This window comes from Ictidomys tridecemlineatus, chromosome 11 (genome assembly GCF_052094955.1).
Source record: "Ictidomys tridecemlineatus isolate mIctTri1 chromosome 11, mIctTri1.hap1, whole genome shotgun sequence".
Lineage (NCBI taxonomy): Eukaryota > Metazoa > Chordata > Mammalia > Rodentia > Sciuridae > Ictidomys > Ictidomys tridecemlineatus.
The window spans coordinates 41,513,741-41,530,947 of record NC_135487.1 but is presented as its reverse complement, the minus strand read 5'-3'; the positions used below and the strand labels follow the sequence as shown (position 1 = coordinate 41,530,947).

The 17,207-nt window shown below is 55.4% G+C and overlaps 1 protein-coding gene across 2 annotated transcripts; it reads right to left on the bottom strand.

The window, feature by feature from the left end:
* Window positions 1–2,512: 2,512 nt before the first annotated feature.
* On the bottom strand, window positions 2,513–16,959 carry Bsnd (barttin CLCNK type accessory subunit beta). 2 transcript variants are annotated; one of them, XM_078026331.1, is made up of 5 exons: window positions 16,858–16,959; window positions 16,427–16,709; window positions 10,965–11,059; window positions 9,531–9,791; window positions 2,513–8,670 (listed from the first exon to the last, which is right to left on the bottom strand). In XM_078026331.1, the coding sequence occupies exons 2-5, from the start codon at window positions 16,601–16,603 to the stop codon at window positions 8,247–8,249; spliced, it is 957 nt and encodes a 318-aa protein (XP_077882457.1). In that variant the 5' UTR covers window positions 16,604–16,709; window positions 16,858–16,959; the 3' UTR covers window positions 2,513–8,246. The 2 variants fall into 2 exon arrangements, with proteins under 2 accessions (XP_077882457.1, XP_021582544.2); XM_021726869.3 differs by having other exon boundaries at window positions 16,427–16,907.
* Window positions 16,960–17,207: the final 248 nt, after the last annotated feature.

Here is a 17,207-nt window from a genome sequence, read left to right as displayed (position 1 = left end):
ACATCAGATTATGGTCAGGCCAAAGAGAAATCACAGTATTTTACAGTAAAACAGAAATGAACTTCTCACGACTTTGTGACGTGATGGCTCCCAATCTTAAGGTGGGATTAGTCTGGGCTCATCAGGGGCCACCTGCGGCCAGTCTCCCCCATGCCCCACAGGGATGCCCCCCCAGCGAGGCAGAGAACAGGCAGCTAGCATGGGGCACCGGGGCTCAGGACACACCACGGGCACCTGGAGCCACGGCTGTCACTGCAACAGGCTGGCAGTAGTCACATCAGGCTGGTCCCACAGCACGGCCACGGCCCTGAGGGTGTTTGCTGAGAGAGAATCAATAGCGTCCTCCCTCCCAACACACTGCCCTTCTGTCCTTGGAGGCATCTCTCCTCCCTCTGCTTCTCCTCAGGGTCACTTTCACAGATGATCCAGGTTGGTGTGGGAAGAGTGGCCGTGCCCTTCCCGTCAGCCTGTTTACGGCCAATACAGGTGCTGCCTGTCCACCCTGCAGACCCCCAGCTGCCCCATTCCTGGGCTGGGACAGCTGGGGTCGGCTCCCCCTTCCACCCACACATCCACCTGGCACGAGAACCCGCCAGACAGGCTGGCTGTGGGGAAGGCAGGGCCTCCTAGCAGACCAGGACGGTCAGATGGACAAGTCCTTGCAGGAGCTGAAGGGCACCAGCGCCCCTCCCTAGCCTCGGGCTCTCCCCTGTCTCCCTGGCCCCTCTGCCCTCCTAAGGTTACAATCACACTCTGCTCCAAGGGAAGCTTGGAGGTCAAGTCCAGCCTCCTGCTTGGTGTCTGAATCCTCAGGAGACCAGCACTTTGCTTGTTCCAAAAATATCTATAATTAGTATTGGGTTATACATTAGTATAATTATATGATAATATAATTAGTAAAATTGTTTACTTTTGAAATGAAAAATCTTCTTTTTCTGATCATTATTTATTTACCTGCTTGTGAAAAAAAATCATAAGATAAAAAGTATGAAGGAGAATCCTTCTACCCAGACATAGTCACTTAAACTTTTTTCTCTTCATTATTGAACATATTGATGTGTGTAGAGAGAGAAAGGTCAGATTCCCATCATTATAATGTAATGCCTGAGACAATTCATTTATAAAGAAAAATGTTTCTTCGACTCATAGTTTTTGGAGTTCCCAGTCCAAGACCCAGCAGACCTATTGCTTTGGGCCCCTTGGGAGGGTGCTGGGCGGCAGAGGGCATGTAGTGAAGCAAACCGCTCACCTTATACCCAGGGAGAAAAAGAGAGAAAGAGGAGTGGGCTGGGTCCCCAACCCCCTTCAAGGGCATGCCCCAATGACCCAAGAACCTTCCACAGGCCCTTGCTCCCTAGCAGTCCATTGCACTTTCTGACAGCACCACCCTGAGGACCAAGCCTTTAATGTGTGGACCTTTGGGGACACTCAACATCCAAACTAAGCAATTCAGTATCAAATCTATTGGAAGTGTATTCGGCTGCTTTAACAAACAGAGGTTAATTTTTCCTCACATAAATAGAGCACCTAAGGTCGCCGGCTGTGGTTCACTGGTGCAAAAATGTTAGCTCCAGCACCTCTGTTGAGTCTCTTGGAATTTTCCTATGGTTGCAGTATGGCTGCTGCAGCTCCAGCCTCTATATATGTATTCAAGGCCAGCAAAGGCAGTCATGGTTTTTTGTTTTGTTTTGTTTTGTTTTTGTTTTTTTTTAATGAGGAAAACAAAAACTTTTTCAGAAGTGACTCCCAACAAATTTCTCTGTAAGTCTCATTGGCCAGAACTGAATCTCATGGCTGCTCTTAGCAGCAAAAAATAGGATTGTAATGATTGACTTTGAATCAAACATAATTTGTCAAATGAGAGTAGGCATGTGGTCCCCCCAAAACAAAATCAATAAAAGAGGGAATTAACCGTGTGTTAGTCAGCTTTGTTTTTGTAACCAAAATGCCCGACAAGAACCACTTAGCAAAGGAATACGTTTATCTGGGGCTTAATTTCGGAGCTCTCAGTCCTTAGATGGATTGCTCCCTTATTATGGGCCAAAGGCACAGCGGCACATCATGGAGGAAGGGGAGAGAGAAGGGAAGCTGCTCCCCTCAAGGCAGCAAGGAAGGAGAGGGAGAGAGAGAAGAGGTCACAGGGAAGATGCACCCTGCCAGGGCATGCTCTCTGTGGCCACCTGCTCCAGCCGTGCAGTCCATTCAAACTGGGAGGTTACAGCCCTCATAAGGCAATCATTTCACCTCTGAATATTCCTGCATTAATAGGAGCTTTGGGGAGACACCTGATATCCACATCATGATCCTAACAATTTTTCACATCAAGAAATACAGACTCAGGGGCCAGGTGCGGTGGCACACACCTGTAATCCCAGCTACTTGGTGAGACCCTGTCTCGTAATAAAGTGAAAAGTCAAAAAGTGCTGGGGATGTAGCTCAGTGGTAAAGCTCCCCTGGGTCAATCCTCAGGACCCTGGGGTGGGGGTGGGGGGAGAAATATAGACTCCGTGGCATCATTTAACAATTATTTATTGACAGCATCCTGCAATCCAGGCACTTAAGTAGACACTGAGGACATAATGGTGAACATCGTTAGTCTTTGTCTTCAAGGAGCCTCGCATCTAATAAGGCATACAGAAATTCATCAAAGAAACGAGTAATTGCAATTCTCATTTGTGCTACAATGAGAGCTCAAGCGGATTTGGTTCTGAATGGCTGAAGGCACCCCCTTGCATAGCTGTAGTGTAGCTACTGAGCTCATCTATTTGTGGGTACTGGGATTCTTGCCACATCTGAACTATCCTTATCAATACCACAAGAAGCACATCTTGGCACACTTCTCCAGTTATTTGCATTGGCTCCATGAGCAGTTCCTGGATGTGGAATGGCTGATTCTAGTGGGGCCAGGTTCGGGTATTGCCGCATTGCCAAACCCAAAACTTCTGTCATCTCGATTCCCACTGGCCATGTGAGAGAGGGCGCCGTTCCCCCTTGGTCTGCCCACACCACCTATCCTCATGGTTGTTCTTGTCGGCAGAATGTCACCGTGTGGGGGTGAAACAGGGTTGCCTGTTGTTTTAATTTGCATTCTTCCGGCCATTCCTGAGGTTGATCATGTTTCCATTTGTTTCTCTTGTGAGATCACTGATCTTTCCAACCAAGGCAACCTTCAGGCAGCTGGGCGGGCAGGTCTGAGAGTTATAAGTCCTCTTCCTTCTGTAGAATCTAAACTTATGTCCTTGTCACTCCAGTCCCCCACCTCCGGGCCTTCCTGTGTACTCCAGGACAACGCCCACAGCCCATCCAGGTTCGGTCCCCGTGTCCTCTCCACCCCCTCCACACCTGTCCTGAGCTGCCCCCCACCCCCTCGCTCCCCGGCGTCCCTGTCTACCCTAGGCCAGTCCTTGAGTGTGGTGGGTGAGCCAGAGCTCCTGACCTTCCCACCAGTAGTTCCTCCTCCCCCGTGGACCCTTCAGAGTGGCCAGGAATGAGTGGCCTCTTGGAGAAGCTGGGGCTCACTTCCTAGGAGAGGACAGATCCCTGCCTGCGTCCTTCCCCTCTGCGCTGACCACACCCACCTGTCGGTTCCTTTGGCACCTATCACTCCTCTGCTCAAGAACTGTTGGTGGATCCCCATGGCTCATCAGACTGAATCAAGGAGCCCCCCTCTGACCTTGACCTCTACCACTCCAACCTTGACCTCTACCACTCCCGCCAGACCAGCCTCCTCCAGGTTTTGGGAGCCACCTCTTCCCCCGTCCCTCCTTCAGGGCTTGCCCATGTCACACTCTCTGCCTGGGATGCCCTCGTCCCTTCCCTCTGCCTGTTTAAATCCTGGCTTGCAACCTCCTGGTTATTGGGATCCTTAATCATCCCGTTAGAAAAAAGCAAAAGCCGAAGCCCTGTCGTGCTTTAGAATCAACAGACTTTCTTATTCCAAACTCAGACCATCCAGACTTCTCTTAGGAGGGTTCTAGGATTCTAGAGCTTCCTGAAGAGTCTGATTCCCCTGGTGACACTGACCTGCATTGGGGAAGTGCTGATGACACAGTACTTGGATGCCAACCTCAAGCCTGTGCTGGCTCCCGATGTCCGTGCTGTGTGCAGGCCCCTCATCTTGGCAAACGATGAGCACAGTGATAACCACCGTTCACCGAGGGCTCTGCAGGTGCCAGGCTGCGTGCTCAATATGCGGGATCATATCCAGGCCTCACACGGGTCTCCTAAGTGGACAGTATTATCTCCATTTTATGGGTAAGGAATTTGAGGGCAAGAGGCTAAAGTCTCTGACCTTTGCGTGGGAGGAAATAGGGAGTCATAGAAGATGTGGGAGCAAGGGTGTGTCTCCCTCAGCACAAGCAGAGGGCAAGGGGCAGTAGGTGCTCAGAGGGACCAGCCACCTGATCGGTTGGTGTGGGTCTCTCTCCTGTTGGCACTAGAGTCAGAATAGCCTGGGGCTACTGGAAAATTCCTACTGGGAAGGGAACCCCTTGCAGCTAGATGTCCTCTCCTCCATTTAATCCTTCTCTGGAACGATGGGCAAATTATTTAGCCTGAGCCTCGGTTTCTTGCAAAGTGGGGGCCATACGCCGACCTTGCCTGTGTGAATGAGGTGAATGAAATCAGTGTGGAGCGGTGCACAGGGCGCCAGCCCAGGCTCAGGGGTCCTATGCTGGAGTCCCAGCCCGCCCGCCATGCCCTTCTCCCAGGGTCAAATTCAGTGAGCTGGTACCTGGAAGCCCCCAGCTCTCTGGAGGGTCGCCTGGCAAGTTTTCATGGCAGCCCAAGGGGTAGGTATTATCCTTCCCACTGCATCTGAGTGGGCACTGAGAATCAGGGAGGGTCAGTGACTTGTTCACACAGCAGGGAATGGGCCCAGGCTGAGCACAAACCCAGGCCTTTCATGCCCAAGTCTGAGATTTAGAAGAAACATGAGGGTCAGTAGATCTGTCACCCCGGGGCTATTTTGAGGACCAGATGAAGAAGTATGTGTGAGAATGTGCCCGGCACACAGCACCCAAGGGCTGGGCGTGGAAGTGGAATCTTGATCCTTTTTCCTAATCACACAGAGAGAGGGAGGGGTGATGATGTGAAGCCCAAGGTCTCAGCCAGCAGTGGGCAGAGCCCAAGCTCCTTGTGCCCAGAGAGTGGAGATGTCTGAGCTGACAGGAGGGTGAGCAGGCCCTGGCACACAGACCGCCTTTGCCATCCCAAGGTGGTTCCTCTGGTCATTTCTGGCACCCCTGCCCACCCCTGGGACCTCCAGGTCACTTGACCACCTCCAGGGACATCCAGGGGTGCCGGCATTCCTAGAGGGGACTAGATGTTGGCATGGCCATGGGGTGAAGCCCGTGGTGGGTTCAGACAAGGTGGCAAGTGAGCAACTGCCCCTGCTCTCAAATGCCAAGCTCAGAACCCTCCCTGCCCCCAGCAGGCCCTCCCCAGCCGCCATCAGGCCCCAGAGTGGGGTTCCTGGAGCAGGAAGGCAGGAGCACACGGCGGTCACCATGGAGGGGACCACCAGAAACGGTGCCCAAGCCACAGGAAGGACAGTCGGCCTCTGGGCTCTAGGGTGACTGCAGCCTCCTCTTTGCCCAGTGGCAGCTTTGGCTTCCGTCTGGGCTCTGCCTTCCGGGCAGGATGGATGAGGACGCCTGGCCAGGGACTCACCTGCTTCCCGAGGGCACCAGGTCTGGGAGCGCCCAGCGCAGCCCCCCGGAAGGGCAAGTCCCTGGTTCCCAGGGTGCCGGATCCCCACCACGAGAGGAGAGAACCTGCCTGGTTAACCGAGGCTGCGCTCCTGGGGGTCTCTGACCGCAGGGCCCCGACAGATGGAGGCCCCCAAGTCCCCCACCACACGACCCTGCAAGACTCAGAGCTGTGGGTGCGTCATCTCCTGTTCATGCACAAGGGAGCTAAGTGAGGTCCCCTGACTGGCCCCAGGTCACAGGGCAGGGAGGGTGAATCTGTAACTTGTCATCCAGAGCGGGTAGCTTTGAGGGCAGAGACAGTGCAAACGCGGACCATCCCAGGCAGATCAGGCTTGTGGTCTCCTCACTGGACGGTGGGACAGGAAACCTCTTTCCAGGCCCCCAGGGCAGTCTCTGCTGGCAGGGCTGGCCACCAGGGGTTCTCTGGGGATGGGGTCCAGGGCCCTGCAGTTGTGTCTTAGGGCCCTGGAGCTGCTTCCCCCAGCGGTAGGCACAGGGAGGTCTGACGCTCACTCTCAGGCGCCCACACAGCCCCGTGTTGGCTCATTCATCCTGCCCCAAGGGCAGAAAGGAATTTTCAGATGAATAAAGGTGTCCTTCACTGTTGACAGCTTTTTTATTTCAGCCTTGGCGCTGGTGCTCTTTCTGATGTGGGTCACGGGAGTTCCTACCTTGACCACCAGAGCGCAGGGCACGCTGCACCTCACGCTGCTCAGCCATGACTAGGGCATGAGCAGGGACATCTGTTCTTGTGTCCCATCAGCAGAGAGGGTGAAGGTGGCACCCTTCACTGCAGAGGTAGAAATGGTCCAGAAAGGACCCAGCAGAGGGGTTTCCCCTTCCCTCAGCCAAGACCCCCAACCTCCACCCAGAGGCCCAGCCCGGTGAGGCCTCCCACTCCCAGGTGGTCCAGGGAACAAGCCCTGGGTGAGGGACCTGGTCTGAGGTGGCACCACTGCCCTTTTCTCCACAGCGAGCTGCCACTGTCCCAGGCTGGGGCACAGAGGGACTTGGCAGAGATCCACAGGAGGCAGGCGTTGCCCTGTGACGCCACAACACAGCCAGGCCTTCAGGGCTGCCGAGGCTCTTTGCTGCTGCCCTTGATGGGCCCAGATGATTGTTCCGTTGTCACTGTGCTGCCTCTGGTGTCATCGTTGATGTCTCTGCTCTCACCTTAGCTCTGTGCTCTTGTCTCAAACTTACAAGAAAGTTGGCTCGCTGGATGGTGAGCCCTTTTGGGTCAAGAACCATATCAGTTATTCATGCTTCTTCCCTCCTGATGATCCCAGCTGAGCCTCAGGGACATAGTAAATGCTCAGGAAATACCACTCGAGTCTAACGGACTTAATTCAGGATGCTTAATTCCACCCACTCTCAGCCAAAGCAACCAAGCTCTGTGGGCCAATGGTGGGTACCATCCTGGGAGCTCTATGCCAGGCTTAGCCATCTGGAAGTTTTAATGCCAGGGAGTCAAGAGGCCATGTGTCCAAAAGTTGGGGAAGTGGAAGAGGGTGACATTATCTGCAACAGGTTCCTGGCCCTTCGTGAGTCCTGCACACCCTCAGTGACCCAGGCTCCAGGCCACCAAACCCACCAAGATGCCACCCTGGAGCAGGAGGCAGGTCTGATGCCACAGTGATACATGTATGAGCCCCAGAGGGAGCACCGAGGAGTGAGGACCACCCATTCCCAAGGCAGCAACGTCAGAGGAGACCGTCTCCGCAGGGGTTTGCAGACTGAGCTTGAATTGGCGGGAACCAGGGCTTCTTGGTGGAGAGGAGCTTGGACAAGTCTGTGAGCTGCAGGATGGGGACTGGAGAAGCAGAGAAGGAGGTGGTACTGCCCAGGGCTGCAGCTGGGTGGCCGGGAGGGGTCAGTCACGGAAGGTTTGGATCCTGGCGAAGCAACAGTGGGAACTGCAGGAGGGACTGGGCCAGGGGGAGACCCAGTCAGTTTGAGTCGGACCACATCACCTTCCTGTGGACCAGAACTCAGTGGGCAAGGGGAGCCCGAGGGCCCTTGGGTAGCACCACACAGGCGCCCTGTCAGAGGCTGGCTTTGGGGAAGCAGAAAAAGCTTTTGAGAGCCCAGCTGCTGTGGATCTTCACAACAAATCCCATTTGACCTTCCAGAGCTTGCCAAAAGCTGGGCATGGTGGCGCACGCCTGTAATCCCAGCGCCTTAGGAGGCTGAGGCAGGAAGATTGCAAGTTCAAAGACAGCCTCAGCAATGGCTAGGCGCTAAGCAACTCAGTGAGACCCTGTCTCTAAATAGAATGCAAAGTAGGGCTGGGGATGGGGCTCAGTGTTGAGTGCCCCTGAGTTCAATCCCCAGGACCCTCCCCTGCCTCAAAAAAAGAGCTTTCCATTGAGAGCTAACTACTGGAAGAGCCCCTCTCCTCCCTGGTGTTCCTCCAGAGTTCTCAGAATGCTCTTCGGTCCACTGTCTCCGTTGATCCTCCCTATGATCCCATTTCGCAGATAGGGAAACTGAAGCCCTGAGAGGTCAGTCTAGAAACTTGAGCGCAGTTCCACCTTAGCCCTGGGTGTCTGGCTCAAAGCCCAGTTCTTTGTCGGGGAGGGGGTCCCCGGGGCTGTCTGGCAGTCCGTAGTACAAGTCTTCCTCTTCCTCCTCGGGCTCCTCCACACCTGCGTCTACAGCCTTCTCCTCCTCCACCTCCTTTGTCCTTGGGTACTGCTGCCAGCTGTTGCTGGGCAGAGCTGTCTCCCACAGCTGCCCCTCTCGGGGCCCATCCTCTGACACAGAAGCATCATCAATTAAGGCAAAGTCATAGAAGTGGTCCCGTGTGCCCCTGCAGGCCCGGTGCTTCTGTGCTAGGGGGTGAGGTTCCTTCCCAGCAGGTGGAGATGGGTTGGGGCTGCTACCTTCACTGGAGCCCAAGTCCAGGTCATCTTGGAAGGAGGCCAAGGGCGCAGGGCCCTGGGGACAGGCTGGGGAGCTGCAGAGGCAGAGAGTAGCTCTGAGTCAGATTGACTGGGTCCAGAGCCAACCCCCAGCTGCAAGGCCTGGGGGAGGCCAGCTCACCTCTCTGGGGCTCAGCTTCCTCTCCTATAAAGCAGGAGAAATACGTGTTCCCTCCTGTGGTTGTTTCTGAGTTTATGGCAGAAAATACATACAAAGCACTTTGCATGATTTCTACCACATAATAAGTGCTCAAGAAACAGGGCTCTTATGGTATTATCCAAACCAGGCCATTCCTACACTTCCCCAATCATCCAGGGTTCTCCCTTGGTCCCTCACAGCCCCTGACACACCAGGGGTCCCTTTGTTCCTTTGTCTGCCTCCCCAGCTGGAGTGGGAGTTCTTGAAGGCTGCAGAGGAGGCCAGTGAAGGCCTGGCAGAGAGTTGGTGCCCAGAATTGATAATGCAATAAGCAAATAAATGGGTGAATCTAAGAGCCCAGTTGCTGCAGGTCACAGGGCAAGCCAGCGGCAGGGTCAGGATTTGATCCTGGGTCCTCTGGCTTCAGGATCGCTGCTACCCACGACAACATTCAGAGAAAGCAAGGGCTTACTGTGTCCCTATTCTACAACAGCCCTGTGTGGTAGGAGTGACTTCCCATTGGGGAAACTGAGGCCCAGGAGAGCAGGAAACTTGCCATGGAGACACAGAAGGGAGCTGGGATTCCCACCCAGGCCCGACTCCTCGTCACCACTCTGCCTGCTGCTCTGAGTGACCTGCACCCCCCACTGCCCTCCCCTCTGTCCCGAGTGTCCTGTTCCCCACTCTGGGGTCCCACACCCCCGCCCTCCTCTGCCCTGGAGCTGGGCAGCCTCTGCTCCTCAGCTCTGCGCTCACCCAGGCCTGTTCTGAGTTCGGTGTCTTTCCTCCTCATTCTCATCCAAGCCCCTGTGGACGACCACAGCGGCCTCCACCCAGGCCTGGGCATCCTGCGGGCCACCTGCTTCTCCATCGCTGGTTCTTGGCTGTGTCTCAGGGGCCAGCAGTGGGCGAGGATCCTCGCTATGGCCCAGGACCTTCATCTGGATATGGCTGAAGTCAGGCAGGCTCTGGTCGTAGGCCGCCTCCTCCCACAGCCTGACGTAGGGGGCCTGGGGGCTGCAGGGAGCAGACAGAGCAGGAGAGAGAAGAGGCAGGTGGGCAATGAGGCACGCAGCTGGCCTCGGCATCTGTCCTCTCCTGTCCTGCTTGCTCTGGTACGTGATCGCCCTGAACCTCACAAGAAGCTTCAGGGGGCATCCCTGGACCCACTTCATGGATGAGGAGGCAGAGGCCAGGAAGGTGAGTAAATTAAGTGCAGGATCCAGGCCTGACCCCACCTCTGACTTGCACTTGGTGTCTCCAAAGGGTGTGATGGCAAATAAGGCCAGTTACTTGGAGAGTTTGTGGGTGCCCAACCGCATCATCCTGTTATTTTGAACAACATCTGGAGGCAGAAATTACCATTCCATTTTAGAGATGGGAGTGTGTCGGCCATAAGAACCCACGGCTCTGAGGGCTGCTAGAGGGCCAGCTGGGGCTCAGCTCTTCTAATTGCCCCGTGACTCTGGAGGTGCCATGGGGAAACCCAGGCATGGGGACTGAAGCTGGCTTGCGCCCGTGGAGATGCGGCACTAGTACTCGAAGACAAAGTCCCCTGCCCAAGGTCCCATGACTGGGGGATGACAAGAAACAGGCCAGGACCAGGGTGGCCTGAGCCCCAGCTGTCACAACAACTCACTCCTATAACTAGCCCTGTGACCCAAGAGAGTTTGAGATGTCCCCACACCCACCCAGGTCCACCACTGCACTCTCACTGGGACACGTGTTCACTCTGTTGCAGGAGCAGCAAATGCCATCGTCACCACCATCTACAAGCAAATAGAGCGAGCTTCTAAGGCCTGACAACCTGGGCCCACGCCTGGCCTTCAGAGTTCCAGGTCACACCCTGGGTAGCTGAGGCCAGAGTGCTCTTAACTGTGCCCAGAGCAAGGGCCAGGGCTTGGCACCTCCAGGGGGAAGGCAGGTTGGGGCCAGAGTGGCCAGAGTTCAGGCCCCACCTCCAACTCCCCATGAGATTTCTCTGAGCCTCCATTTCCACTTCTGTAAAATGGGGGTAATAATGCTTAACCTACAGAATTGAAAGTCAAAAGAGTCCATGACTTCTGACAGTGTGTTCTTAGGAAGGGGGAAGGCAAGGCTGGGCCCTGCTCAAGGAGAAGGGAAAGACCACCCTACTGGCTTCTCAGGGGGAGGTTGGTCTAGGTGGCTGACCACTGCTCCCATACCTACCTCTTCACCTCTGGGGCAAGCCCATTCTCCAACAGGCCCAGGGGCTTCGGGGACAGGATGCCTTGGAAGTCGGAGTCCGCAGGTACAAAGGCGATCTGCAGGCAAAAAGGAGATGGCCCTTCTGCAGGTGACTACAGTGAGGTGGGGCAGTCCTCTGTCTCCTCCTTCTCTCCCTGGAGTCGTGCAAACCTGTCCACACACCCTGGGAGAGAAGCTGGACCAGGCAGGATCCCCCCGTTGGACAAGGGAGGAGGCTGTTCAGGGCACAGCAGCCTTGGGCAGATGGATATCCAGGCTCCTGTTCTCATCCTGGCTCTTCTTCGTTTCCCCAACATTTACTGAGCACCTGCTGTGTGCAGGCACTCTCCTGGGCATCGTGGTTGCAGATGAGTGAGTGATTACAACCTGCCCTGAGCTCACAGCTCAGCCCATCCCCAGGGCCTTCATCCAGTGCCCCCAGCACATGCCCAGCACACAGTAGGCACTTCATCCATATCTGGTGAATGAGTGGAAAGCAGGTCATGTGTTTAGTGGTTCAGAGGTTGCAGTAGAGGGACAGAAAAAGGGGTGGCTTCAGTCAAACCCTCCAATCTCTGTCCCTGAATTTCCAGAGATCCAGTGGGTTCTATGAGTCCAGCTCCAGGTGGGGGCACTGGGTGGTGGAGGAGCCCTGCCTTTGGGGTCTGGGACGCTGGGTGAGGATCCTTCTCTGGGCAGGTCACACTCCGCCCAGAGCTCCTCTGTGCTGTTCTGGATTGTGGGGTAGCCTCCGTGCTCAGAGCAGCATTGTGCACAAAAATCAAAAGGTGGCGGCCACCAGGCGTCCCCTGACAGATGAGCAGGTAAACCAACCTGGTAAATATGCACAATGGAGCCCTGATCAGCCTTGAAGACCAAGGGAGTTCTGCCATGCCACAACATGGGGGGAGCTCGAGGGCGGGCCGAGTGGAATAAGCCAGACACGGGAAGACAACCCCAGGGAGATTCCACGTGGCTGAGGCACTGGGACGAGTGACAGCACAGGGTCACACAGGGAAAGGGGTGATGGGAGGTGCTGTTTAGTGGGTGGAAAGTTTACTTTTGCAAAATGGAGAGTTCTGGAGGATTCCATACCACCCTGAGCAGACTGAACAACACAGAACTATGTTCTGATGGTGTTTGAGACTGTTCATTTTATGTTTGTGATTTTACCACAGTTGTTAAAGATGGTGCTGGTTCTTCCTGTCTCCCACAGGAGAAGGTTCCAGAAGGCCATTCTTGAGGAGCCTCTGGGCCCGGCGCCTGCCGCATGCACAGCCACCCCTCAGCAAACCTCAGACTGCGCTCCTCTTCAGAGGGAATATTTTTTGAAAATTTTTTAAACAACTATTTGTTGAGACCCTCCTGTATTATACCAGGCCCAGAAGTAGCAGCCCCCTCCTCCCTTCCCATGGAGTGCTGTGAGTAGAAGGCCCTCGTCTGCCAGAGAAGCTCAGTCCTGATGAGGAGAAGGGAATGATAGGTGGGGGGTTCCTAGGCCCCTGTGAGGGGTGAACTTCCCCCAGATGTTTAGAAATAAGGCAGGGTCTGGGCATCTCCCACCCCTACCAAGGATGCTGTATAGCCAGCCAGCTTCACTGTCACCACCAACATCACTGTCAATCATCACCATCACCATCTCAACCACCATCACTGTCAATGATCACCATCACCTTCAATCCCATAACCACCATCATCCACACCCTTACCCGCACCCTCACCACCACTCTCCTTACCATCACCATCACCACCTTCACTATCATCCACCATCATCGTCACTGTCAATCATTGCCATCACCATCAACACCACTGTCACTGTCAATCCTCACTGTCACCTTCAACACCACTGTCACTGTCAATCCTCACTGTCACCTTCAACACCACTGTCACTGTCAATCCTCACTGTCACCTTCAACACCACTGTCACTGTCAATCATCGCTGTCACCTTCAACACCATCATCACTGTCAATCATCGCTATCCCCATCACCAACACCATCACTGTCAATCATCACCATCACCATCAACACCATCATCACTGTCAATCATCACCATCACTGTCAATCATCACCATCACCATCAACACCACTGTCACTGTCAATCATCACCATCACCATCAACACCACTGTCACTGTCAATCATCGCCATCACCTTCAATACCATAACCACCATCATCCCCACCCTTACTCTTACCCTCACCATCATTATCCTTACCATCACCACCTTCACTATCATCCACCATCATTATCACTGTCAGTCATCGCCATCACCATCAACACCATTGTCACTGCCAATCACTGCCACCACCATCATATCACCATCTTCACCTCATTATCCTCACCATCAGCATCATCACTATCCCTATCACACACACCATCATTGTCATTGTCATACCACCATCACTGCCACCATTACTGTCAATCAGCAGCAGCAGGAGGAGCAGCATTAAAGAAAGCCTGGAGGGGGTGGGGAGGAGGCAACATCTTAGAACACAAGTTCCTGTTCTGAGGGGAAGAACGGGGTCAGGCAGAGCTGGGGGGAGGTCAGACGGTGGAGACCAAACCCGGGAATGTCAGGCTAAGGAGCTCAGCCCTCATCTAGACGCAGTGGGTGCTCTGGAGAGCTCCCGGGAGAGGACCCAGGTAGACATGCGTAGGCAGAACACAGAGGAGACCCTGGAGGGAGGAAGAGAGAGGGAAGCCCATGGACTGCTCAGGTGCCTCGACCACAGGGCCCCAGGCCAAGTGAGGAAGGGGTCCTGGGGGCCAGGCTCGGCTCTCCCTGCCACTCCTCCCCTTCTCCAGCTCCCTGGAACCATCCGAGCTATTAGGTTGAGCATGTCCAAGGGCTCCCCAACTAGCTTTGCCCCTCTCCCAGTTCTGAGGCCCAATTCATGCCCAGATCTGACCAGGAGTGCTTTAGAAATTCCACGAGATAACCCAGGTGAGGTGCTGGAGCTGGCCCGGCCACCGTAGGTACTCCACACCTGCGTGGGAGACTGGAAATATCTTCTCCGATCCTACAGCCTTGGTTGTCTGCCTCAGTCCAGACGACCATCATCTCTCATGTAGATCAGAGACACTCCCCCACTATTTGGCCACCCCAGACTATCCTCCATATGGAGGTCAGCCTGATAACCTTGTCACACTGCAAAGCTAACCGTGTGGCCTTTCCTTGCCCCATCAACCTAAAGCGTAAGGTCCAAAAGCCTCACAGGGCATCCAGGCCCCAGGAGCCAAGCCCGCTCCTCCCCACCTGTACCCTCCTCCCCTCGCCCTTCGCCAGCCACACTGGCCCAAATGCCTCGTTCTCCATGTGTGTTTGGCCCTGTGGCTCTCCTGTCTGGGGGTCTTGCCTCGACTGCCTTCCCTGACCAACTCCTCTGTGACCGACAAAGCCCAGCTCAGCCTCTCCACGAAGCCTGCTTCTTCCCCCTCAGGCAGAAAGCTGCCTCTCCACTAGATCCCCAGCTCCTCAAAGACAGACAGCTTCATTCACGTGGGTAATGGCTCCTCCTCACCTTCATCTTTATTAGCTGATTCAATTTCCTTATATTTATATTTCATTCCATCCAGAAAATTCCTTCTCTGAAGCTTTCCATGGGCCCTGAGAGCCAGGGGAGGGGCTCCAGGGAGGACCGGCTACAGCGGCTCAGGCTCCAGTGGACCGTGTGGGACTCCCCAGCGTCCCCCTCTTTTATGACACCCTTTCTCCTTCCCCTTCTTGGAGCCTGCCTGTTTCAGGTCTAATACCTGAGTCCCTGAGTCACACACATACACAGACCTGGACTGTCCCACTTCCCTGGACTCACCCACAACCCACCCAGTGCCACCAGCACTTGTGTCCAGAGCAACAGCTCTGCCAGGGTGGTGCCCCATCCCCCATGCATGCCCCCACCTGGCCACATAGGGCGCTGGCAGAGGTGACCCCTCTGCCAAGGCCACAGTGGTGGCGGAAGAAGCAGGGGTTTGCATCCGGGCCTGTGGGAGCTGGAAGGCATGGGTTCCCCCCCACCATGCTGCCCCCACGGCACATGAGCTTGTGAGCCCATCAACAAGAGCTCATTAAAACCCAGCAGTGTCCCACCCACTGCCATCCTGGTCACCCGGGCCACCTCTGGGGAAGGCAGCAGCAGGAAGGATGCTACCCTGCATGTTCCATGGACCCCCCCCCCAGGTCTAGCTCCTCCCTGGGGGAGGAGGATTCTGACGTAGAGGCTCTGGCCCCAAGGCCCTCTTCTCCCAGTGACCTCTACTCGGGGCATTGCAGGGACAGAGGCGAGTTGACTGTAAACTGCTTGGTAAATGACCACAAACCAGCTCAGACCGCCCCAGATGCCAACACACTGACACCCCAGGGCTGGCCCACAAAGAGGGCAGGACTGGGAGAGATTGGACCAGCCCAAGCCTCTTCCCTGCTCTGAACTCTTGTGGGAGGAGAGGAGGGGCTGGGGGCTGGGAGGCTGAGTGCCTGGACCTGGAGCTCTCCATGTTAGGCTCAGCAGGGCCTCAGATATCCCCCCCAAACCCTGTCTTCTTTGCTCACAAATTGTATAATTGAGAAAACGGAGGATCCTTGTCTCTCCGAGTCTGTCTCTGACCTGCTGTGTGACCTTGGAAGAGTTACCCAACCTCTCTGGGTATGGAAGTTTTACATCCTGACACGTCCATTCCACAGGGTTGTTGGGAGGATAAACAGGAACAAGGCAGCAAACAGCAGTAACAACGCAGTGCTTTATCTAATTATAACACTCTGTAACTCACAAGTATTCCCATACCCCAGTTCTGATCATAATAACCCACAAGGCTGCAGAAGAGACTTGGGGCCCCATTTTGCTGATGAAGATACTAAGGCTCAGAGAGACAAGGTCACACAGAGTTTGGAACAGAGCTGGAGCCAGAACACAGAACTCCAGAACCAGGGCTCTTGCCTAAACTAGAGGGCTCACCAGGCTAGGAATATATAAAACACTGAAAGAGCACATGCACGGGGGTTAGGCCTGGCCCACCCCAGGACTCTCAGCGGCTCCGGGACCCAGGAGGGCCCAAGGTGGAGGACCGCCCTTTACAGTCTCCAGCCCAGACTCTGCTACTCAGCTCTGGGACCTCGCCTTTCCGAGCCTTGGCTTCTCTGCTCTGCCGTGGAGCCACGGAGATGAGCACCACAGACCAGGAGAGCCTGGTGCGGCGAGCACTCGTCAGCCTCTGGGACCATGCACCAGTCACTGTCTCCCCCGTGACTCTGGGCCCAGTGGCTTCTGATCAGCCCTCAGGGTGAGTATGGACGGGTGAGTGAATGGAGGTACTGAGAGCAGAAGAAACCCAGGAGTCTAGTGGAAGGATGGAGAGGTCTAAGGATGGGGACAGGAGCATGGAATGAGGCACAGCCAGCACCCTTGGCCCCGGCCCATCCCCCCTCCCCCCGCCCAGCCCCTGCACTGCCTACCTTGGGGTAGCACTGGCACATGCTCCAGATAACGCCTCCCATCACCATGACACTGCCCATGGCGTAGAAGGTGCCGTAGACCTGGGGCCGGTCGTGGCTCATGAGGAAGGTGCCGAGGGACAGCAGGAACAGCCCCAGCACAATGAAGCCAATGCGGAAGGTCTTCTCATCAGCCATGGCCACCTGGCCAGGCCCCGGCCGGTGCACCCCCAGCAGAGGGAGTGCGGACAATCACATGCTAACCCCTACAGGCACGCCAGGGAGGGGCGAAGCTCTGGGACTGCTGCAAATTGAGGCTTAAAGTTAAAGAGAGCAGGATCCCTTGGGGGCCAGTTCCCGATCCCAGGTCCAACAGCTCAGCCCGGCTGGAAGTGGCATGCACCAATGGACAGGCACGCCTAGCCGTCCACCTTCACTCCTGGCCCTCTCACCTTCCCTCTGGGCCCAGCCGCCCCGACTGTGTGTGTAGATCTGAGGGAGGGAGGAGCAGGGAGGGACAGGGAGGCTGCAGAGGCTGGGCCCCAGCCAAGGCTTTGACATCACCTCATTTGCCTAGTGTGGGGCTGAGTGTGTGACCAGGCGGCTCCACACCTGCCAGCCATGGGAAGCAAGGAACCGTCCTGCAGGTTGGAATGCTGCTGGAGGAGGCCAGCATCCTGCAACTTGACATTGTAGAGCCCTGTGCTCATCTGGGGTTCAGCAGGAACAGTCCATATCTACTGAACAGTGACTTCTAGAAACATTACAGCTGCCACGGCACTGAAGTGGAGTCTCACAAAGC

Excerpts from the sequence above, each read along its gene's own strand:
- Bsnd (XM_078026331.1), bottom strand. The coding sequence starts at position 16,603 with ATGGCTGATGAGAAGACCTTCCGCATTGGCTTCATTGTGCTGGGGCTG. Across the intron at positions 11,060-16,426 it reads TGTGCCAGTGCTACCCCAAG|ATCGCCTTTGTACCTGCGGA; the intron begins GTAGGCAGTGCA and ends TTTTGCCTGCAG. Across the intron at positions 9,792-10,964 it reads CTTGCCCCAGAGGTGAAGAG|CCCCCAGGCCCCCTACGTCA; the intron begins GTAGGTATGGGA and ends TGCTCCCTGCAG.